The 9,141-nt window shown below is 35.5% G+C and overlaps 1 protein-coding gene across 1 annotated transcript; it reads left to right on the top strand.

Annotated features, from left to right (window-relative positions):
- The first annotated feature begins 196 nt into the window (after nucleotides 1-196).
- LOC120142248 (ABC transporter G family member 23-like) lies at nucleotides 197-2,210 on the top strand. Its single transcript, XM_039156999.1, has one exon. It carries the CDS (start codon nucleotides 261-263, stop codon nucleotides 2,208-2,210), a length of 1,950 nt encoding a protein of 649 aa, XP_039012930.1. The 5' UTR covers nucleotides 197-260.
- The last annotated feature ends 6,931 nt before the right edge of the window (nucleotides 2,211-9,141 follow it).

Here is a 9,141-nt window from a genome sequence, read left to right as displayed (position 1 = left end):
TAATGAAAAAATCAATTTTTAATACAGGGACTAAATTCAAAGAAAATGTATACTACATGACCTTTTTATAAAATTTGACCAGATAAATGTTGAAAGTCAGCTTATCGGTTCACCCAACACAGGCAGATAGATATTTCAGCGTCAATTCACCAGCATTAGATAAAAACTTGTCCTACAATTAAACTTGGTTGTTCCAACCTCCAATTCTACTAATTCTCCTTCAACAAAATGCAGCCAATGCTCAAGCTCTAGCTCCAACAATGGCGACTTGCTTCCACTCCAAACGCAGCATCAATGGCGAGCACGACTCCGTTGTTCTCTTCTCAACTTCCAATTCTCCTGAAGGATCCACCAGCCCTTCCTCTTCTTCTTACCACTCACCACCACCACCATCACATTCAAAAGCTTCACACAAACTAACAGTGAGAAACCTTTCCTATACAATTCACTTCAAAGGATCGATCCCTTTTTCGTTCTTTCACTTGGTGCGAAAGAGGCCTAAGCCTGTCGAGGTACTTAAATCGGTCGGATTCGTCGCGAGAAGCTCCGAGATTGTCGGCATCGTCGGTCCGAGTGGCACCGGGAAATCGAGTCTTCTTAGAATAATATCAGGGAGGGTAAATGACAGGGATTTTGATCCGTGTAGCATCTCCATTGATGATCATTTGATGACCAGTCCGGCTCAGCTGAGGAAGATATGTGGATTTGTGGCACAAGAGGATGATTTGCTTCCTGTACTCACTGTAAGAGAAACGTTGACATTCAGTGCCAAGTTCAGGCTCAAAGAGATGAGCTCGAAAGAGAAGGAAGAAAGGGTTGAGAGCTTGATGCAAGAGCTTGGCCTTTTACATGTTGGGGATAGTTTTGTTGGAGATCATGAACATAGAGGGATTTCGGGCGGAGAACGAAAAAGGGTTTCGATCGGTGTCGATATGATCCACGATCCTCCGATTTTACTCCTCGATGAACCAACTTCTGGCCTCGATAGTTCTTCGGCTCTGCAGGTGATCGAACTTCTTGCTTCCATGGCCAGAACTAGGGGAAGAACGGTTCTACTTTCGATCCATCAACCGAGCTATAGAATCCTCGGATTCATTTCCAAGTTCTTGGTTCTTTCTCGTGGATCCCTTGTTCATAACGGTAGTCTCGAGTTGCTAGAGGAAAACATACAGAGAATAGGATTTCAAATCCCGATTCAATTGAATGCTCTAGAGTTTGCAATGGAAATCATGCCTGCACTCGAAGCATCGAGCTCCAAATTCTCTGTTGTACAAGACAAGGAATCCTACGTATGGTCCGACGAAGAATGCAACAGAATCCGACAACACGACGGAGACAACGATGACAAACGAATGACAAGCTTTTGCTTCTCATCAAACATGCTCGAAATCATGTTTCTTTGCTCCAGATTCTGGAAGATCATATACAGAACAAAGCAGCTGTTCTTAGCAAGAACAATGCAAGCAATCGTGGGTGGATTCGGATTAGGAAGCGTCTACATAAAAGTACAGCTAGACGAAGAAGGGATCACCGAAAGATTAGGCTTATTCGCATTTAGTCTAAGCTTCCTCCTTTCGTCCACAGTCGAAGCACTCCCAATATACCTCCAAGAACGTCGAGTACTAATGAAAGAAGCCTCAAGGGGAGCCTACAAAATCTCCTCCTACATGATCGCCAACACCATCGTCTTCATGCCATTCTTGTTCGTCGTCTCGATCCTTTTCTCGATCCCGGTGTATTGGATCGTAGGCCTCAACCCTTCAGTTTCAGCTTTCGCGTTCTTCACATTCATTGTCTGGCTCATAATCCTGATGGCCAGCTCTCTCGTACTCTTCCTCAGCGCGATCTCTCCGGATTTCATATCCGGGAACTCACTCATTTGCACGGTTCTGGGATCGTTTTTCCTCTTCTCGGGCTATTTCATCCCCAAAGATAACATCCCAAAGTACTGGCTTTTCATGTACTATGTGTCGCTGTACAGGTATCCATTGGATGCGTTGCTGACGAATGAGTATTGGGGGATGAGAAATGAGTGCTTTTCGAGGGGAGTTTCGGGATGTTTGATGACGGGGAACGACGTTCTTAAGAGCAGGGGGCTTGATGAGGATTCAAGGTGGATGAATGTTGGTATCATGTGTGGTTTCTTTATCTTGTATCGTGTGTTTTGTTGGATCATTCTTGCTCGAAAGGCTTCAACCACAACCATATAAAATGATATGTACAATTTCCCACATAAATGTATTGTGAACCATTAATTTAGTAGAATAAGATTATTATGTTTTTATTTATTTATTATTCTAGTTATTTTTGTCATCAATGATTTTCCACAATTATTGTGTCTTCATTATTTCTAGGTTCATATTTACGTTTATACATTGATGAATGATTTTCAACTTTTTTTTTTTTGAGAAATTTTAAAAACATTATGTTGTTAATAATTAGTTAAAATTTTAATGATTGAATTAGAATTTTTTGGAAGCGCAAATAGACACTCAATAATTTATAATTCACACTATTATTAATAGGAACTAAATATAAATATGATACAAAAACTAATTGAGGCTAATTTACAAACACAACCCGTTATCACAGACTTTGCTAAACTATCCCTTGTATTTTTTCTTCTCACTTTCACTCACATTCAATTATATAAACTAAAACTATCAAGGCCTTTTTATAGGCAATTTAACCGCCTAAGTATGATGCATTTCCAATGCCGTGCTTTACTTCAATTTTGCAATTTAGTTGATAAGATTACTTCAATTTTACAATTTAGTTGATAAGCTTTGCATGTGCTGCTGCCAAGTTTTGTCGCTGCCGACTCTTTAATTCATTTTCCATTTGCCACGTTAAGCTTTGCCGCCTTAATCTTAATCTTTCATATGCCACGTTTAAACTGCTACCTTGTGCCTTGCAAAATCATCAAATTGTTTCCACGATTTCAAATTGCTTAATTACCAAGTACTTCTAGGTATGCCGACATCAAATTCTAAATCTGGTATGAATTCTAACACTCCTGCAAACCTATTGTTCATTCCAAGCTTTTCTTTGAGTCGATATCTGCTCTTAATGGTTTCATGAAAATGTATGTTAATTGATCTTTAGTTCTACAATAGATTAGCTCAACATTTTTGTCTTTATCTACTCTCGTATAAAATGATACTTTGTATCGATATGTTTGCTTCGGCTATTGGAAACTGGATTCTTTGCAAGAGAAATTGTAGACTTGTTGTCGACATAAATTGTAGTTGGTTCTTCTTGTATCAAGTTTAGCTCGTTCAAAATATTCTTTAACCATATTACTTGGCAAATGCACGCTGCTGCGGCTATATATTCCGCTTCACGTGTTGAAAGAGCTATCGTTTGTTGTTTCCTTGAAGATCATGAAAATATTGCAGAGTCGATATGAAATAAATTTCTTGAAGTGCTTTTTCGATCATCTAAGTCTCCCTCGTAATCATTATCATAATAGCCAACTAACCTTGAGCTTTCTGAATACCTGTAGAATAAACCATGACCTGTTGTACCTTTGACATATCTCAAAATTATGTTTGATGCAATCCAATGATCTTGTTTCGGGTCCTTCATGAATTTGCTTACCAATCCCACAACGTATGTTATATTTGGACGTGTGATAGTCATATACCTTAAACTTCCAACGATGCTGTTAAACAACGTCGGATTCATTGGCTCTCTTGTTGAATTCACACTTAATTTCATGATTGGCTTTGCTGGAGTGGCTACCGATTTGCAATTTTTCGTACTAAATTTTCTTAAAATTTTCTCTGCATACTTCTTTTGTGATATAAATATTCTATCTTGCATTTGCTTCACCTCAACTCCAAGAAAGTATGACATTTCACTAATATCTTTCATTTCAATTTCTTTAGTCATAGCTTTTTTGAAATCATTAAAAATACCTGGATTATTTCCTGTGAAAATCATGTCATCCACATATAAGCACACGATCATGATATCACCATCTTCATTTTTCTTCGTGTATAAGGCATGTTCGTATGGATTCTTCATGAACCCATTTCTTTAGAAGTATTTTACACTTCTCATGTTCCATGCTCTCGGAGCTTGCTTCGACCCATATAGAGCTTTCTTCAATTGGTGAAATGTCTTCATGTCCTTTTTTAATGCATCCAGGTGGTTGCTCAATATAAACTTCTTCTTATAGGTAGCCATTAAGAAATATTGACTTCACATCCATTTGATAAATCTTCCATTCATTTTGTGCTGCAACTACCATGAGAAGTTTGATGGTCTCGATCCTTGTCACTGGAGCAAATACTTCATCATAGTCTATTCCTTATCTTTGTTTGTAGCCTTTGACGATTAATCTTGCTTTGTGTTTCTCAATCTTTCTTTCTTTGTTGGTTTTAGTCTTATAGACCCATTTAACTCCAATTGGGTTATAACCTTCTGGTCGCCTTGTTAGATCACATGTATCATTTCTTTCTATTGGTGCAATTTCTTCATCCATTGCATCCTTCCATTTTTTATCTTCAATCGCTTCTTCGTGTTATTGGGTCACTATTCACAAGTAAGCAGAAAAGTGAAACATTTTGTAATTCATAATCATTGTACTTTTTTGATATCATTCTCTCCCTTGTAGATCTTCAAACTTCTGTGGGACGTACTTTAGGATTTTTTATTATGTTGCTACCACCGTTGCTACTGTTTGATGACGATGGTGTATTTTGTTGAGGGCCTTGATAATCATTTTGTTCATCTTGATTTATAAGATCATCATCATCATCTTTATCATCGTTAAAAATAGTCCTTCAACTTTCTTTTCTCTGGTTCATTTCCAATATTTTGCTTCATCGAACTCGATATCTCTTGAAATTGTTACCTTTTTGGTAAGAGGATTATATAACCTATAGGCTTTACTTCTTTCATCAAAGCTAATAAAAATACATTTCTCTCCTCTGTAATCAAGTTTCTTTCTTCTTTGCTCAAGAACGTGGGCGTATACGATGCACCCAAAAATCTTGATGTGTCAAACTCTTGGTTTTTGACCGTTTCATGCTTCATTTAACGTCATATACTTAACATTTTTTGTTGAACATTGGTTCAAAAGGTAAACTGCACATCGTACTACTTCGGCCTAGAAATTTCTCGGTAGGTGCTTGTCTTTTATCATGCTTCTTACCATGTCAAGGATTGTGCGATTCTTTCTTTCAACTACACCATTTTGTTGGGGTGTATATCTAGTTGTGACCTGATGGATAATGTCATGCTCTTTACAGAAGTCTTTAAATAAATTTAATGTATATTCACCTCCTCTATCTGATCTAAGTATCTTCAAATATTAACTGATTTGTTTTTACGTCATTGCTTTAAATTCTTTCAATTTTTAAGGCTTCTGATTTTTCTTTCAAGATATAAATCCAACACTTTCTGCTAAAATCATCAATAAAAGTTAGGTAGTACATGTTACCTCCAAGTGATGGGATGTCATAAGGGTCGGCTATGTAAGTATGCATAATTTTCAATTGTCTTCGGGCACGCCAGGATCTACTAACTTTAAAGTTTTGTTTATGTTGCTTTCCTTTAATGCAAGTCTCACATAATTGGTTTAGAGGGTTGATCTCTAATAATCCTTTCACCATACTTGTTTTCAATAACAGCTTTAAGCCAGAAAATTCAAGATGTCCATATCGTAGATGCCATAGCCATGAATCATCATTGATTGCGGTCTTCATGCACTTGACTTTTTCTGACTCAATATCAATTGTAAAGAGACGATTTCGAATCATATCAACTTGGGTTATCAATTCTCGTTCTTTATTTTTGATGGCAAGTGAGCGATTTTTCATTTGGACTTCATATCCTTTTTTTCAAGAGTTTATCAAGACTGATGATATTGTTTTTCAAAGCAGGTACATAATAAACATTTGAAATGTACTTTTCACTTTTTTTTTTCTGAGTAATCATGATTTCGCATTTTCCTTTTACTTCTACGTGCGAGTCATCTCTGAAAGTTACCCGACCATAGATTATTTCATCTAATTTCACAAACAGCTCCTTTCGAGCACACATATGGTTGCTGGCATAATTATCAAGATACCAAATATTTTTCTTGAATTCTTCATTTTCTTTATAAGTGAGTAATACATGAGATTTTTCATTTTTTTCTTCTTCAGATGCTGCTACGTTATTTATTTCTTCTTGTTTAGGAGCAAATCTGCACTCATAACTATAATGTCCATACTTTTTGCAATTATAACATTGTACATGTGATTTATTTTCTTGTTGATATCTGCCTCGGCCTCTGAATCTTCGTCCATGGCCTAATGCTTGATTGTTTTTACTTATTTGATCAGTTCCATATGACCGACCACCACAACCACGAGTTCCTCGTCATCCTCTGTATCTTCCACGATAACCTTCACGATTTTCTTGGCCTCGTGTGCAGTTGCTGCTATCTTTACCTTTGCGAATGTTCATTTTGCTTTGCAAAGCGTGCTCCAAATTTTCAGAATCTTCGTTTTGCTTCATATTCTGCTCATGGGCTTGAAGTGAACCCACAAGCTCAACGGTTGATATTTGAGATGAATATTTCGATTCTTCGATTTCCACGATCACATAATCAAATTTTTTTGTCAATGATCGCAAAAAATTTCATGACTCTGACTTCATCGAGTGATTCACCATTCATCTTCATTTCATTTACTACCACTTTCACACGGCTAATGTAATCATTGATGTTTTCCATATTTTTCATTTTCAACATTTCAAACTCAGCTCTAAGAGATTGTAAACATACTTGTTTTGCTTTTTGGCACCTTGGAGAGATTTTTGCAAAATCTCCAATGCTTGCTTTGCGATCTTAACATCAAAAAATTTTCGAAGGTAGATTAGTATACTCCTTAAAAAATAAAAAACAATGCCCTCTTTTATTTTTTACGAGTTTCCTTTAGTATCATTTTCTCTTCATTTAACAAGATTGCTTCTGCTGATGCATTTTCTGGTTCGGGCGTAACAATCTTGGGAACCAAGTAACACCTTCATTTGAATACTCCAATTGCCATAGTTTTTCTTTGTTAATCTAGGGATTTGTAGTTGAATCATGTTGATCATCTTCTCCATCACGTTAAACTCGAACCAAACTTTAGATACCACTTGTTGAAAGTGTAGGTGGACACTCAATAATTTATACCTCACACTATTATTGATAAGAACTAAATATAAATATGATAAAAAAAAACTAGAGGCGACTAATTTACAAACACAACCCCACTATCACAAACTTTGCTAAGTTATCCCTCGTATTTTTTTCTTCTCACTTTTACTCACATTCACATGCTAAACTAAAACTATCAAGGTCTTTTCATAGGCAATTTAACTGCCTAAGTATGTTGCATTTCCATGTCGTGTTTTACTTCAATTTTGTAATTTAGTTGATAAGCTTTGCATGTACTGCTGCCAAGTTTTGTTGATGCCGACTATTTAATTCTTTTTCCATTTGCCACGTTAAGCTTTGCCGCCTTAATCTTAATCTTTCATATGCCACGTTTAAACTGCTGCCTTGTGCCTTGCAAAATCATCAAATTGTTTCCACGGTTCCAAATTGCTTAATTATCAAGTACTTCTAATGGATAAGCACTTCATTCATTTGTTGCCAAGTCATATTATGAAGCTTTTAGGTATGCCGACATCAAATACAAAATCTGGTTTGAATTCTAACAGAATTTGATTTTTTTTTAAAAAAATTTAAAATTTTATTTAACTTTTTAAATTTTATCTTCTATACTTTATTAGAGAATGTTAGGTGCATCTAAGTGATTCGTATGACCTATGCGAATAGTCACGGAGGGTTCCTACGATGTCAACACTTTAAGTCATATGAACCACCTTAGACATTCTCAACACCTCTAATAAAGACAAAATTCTGAATTTAAAATTACATACAAACGCTTTGCGTACACATTGCTGATTTGGTGAGATTTGTCTGACATTAGAAACCTCAATCATCTTCAAAATATACGTATGGATAAAGGTCTTTGCCTCATATTCTGAATAGCCTTTTTATAAGTCCTTTGATTTTCTTTTTCGAGCAATGAAAAATGATTCAGTTGCCGTTATACTCTTTTGGTATCTTTCTAAGCAAGTAGTAGCACAGACTAACCAAATCATTCTCATTTCTACCGATCACAACATGATCATTAATCGAGAGACTTAACTAGAGTAAAACATACTTTAGAGTGATTGTACACGCATCATATGAGAGACTAAATGTGTGTATCTCGTATCTCCACCTTTTTATGAAGGTAAAATAAGTGTTGGTTGTAGTTTACGAGCTCCAATTACCCGAGACACGTAATAAAATCCAACTTAATTTACATACCCATAAATGGTTAAAAGGTGAAAGTTATTGATGTGATGAATAAACTCATCGAAAATACGATCATAATCTGTTATATTTAAAACAAATATATTTATGTGATAATTTTTTTTCAATAAAGTATAACTACCTTATGGTGACGCATAAGCATCGTCATTATATTTTTAACGGCATATGATTAAAATGGAATCAAAACTTAACTTTAGCTATAAGTTTGAAAAAATTAATATTTTGGTGATCAAAACAGTGCCGTAAAAATAATTGAGTGACTAAATACTTAGATTACTCTTTTTAATTTAATTAAAAGAGGTGATGTACCAAATCCTACATATGATAAAAACCAAAGCAAATATTGACTAGTGACAAGTCAGTAGGCAAATGCAAAGATCTTAGAACATAAAACCAATGCAGTCGTCCAACAAGTAGACCCCAAGATCTTAGAAGCATTCAACTCTTTTCCAACTTGCCAAAACTTTCCGCGTTTTTCTCCATTGACTCTGAACACTAGAAATTTTAGGTATTTCTTTTCCTCGGTAAAATTCAGCACTACTACTACATTCATCTCTTTTTTCTCATTTTATTTTCATTTTGAAAAAAAAAATCTTGGTTTCTGTTATTATTTGATTTCTGGATTTGGTTTCTTTTTAATTAAAAAAGTGGAATATCAGATCTGATATTTTCCAATTCTGAATTCTGATCAATACCCGGATTTTTATATTGTTGTTTTTTTATTGAATCGTCTTTATTTTGCATCCTTCTGCTTTAATCATTGCCGTTTTGAAGCA

The sequence above is a fragment of the Hibiscus syriacus genome, unplaced genomic scaffold, assembly GCF_006381635.1.
Source record: "Hibiscus syriacus cultivar Baekdansim isolate YM2019G1 unplaced genomic scaffold, ASM638163v2 tig00110819_pilon, whole genome shotgun sequence".
NCBI classification, from domain to species: domain Eukaryota; kingdom Viridiplantae; phylum Streptophyta; class Magnoliopsida; order Malvales; family Malvaceae; genus Hibiscus; species Hibiscus syriacus.
This window is presented reverse-complemented; position numbering and strand designations above follow the sequence as displayed.

Excerpts from the sequence above, each read along its gene's own strand:
- LOC120142248 (XM_039156999.1), top strand. The coding sequence starts at position 261 with ATGGCGACTTGCTTCCACTCCAAACGCAGCATCAATGGCGAGCACGAC.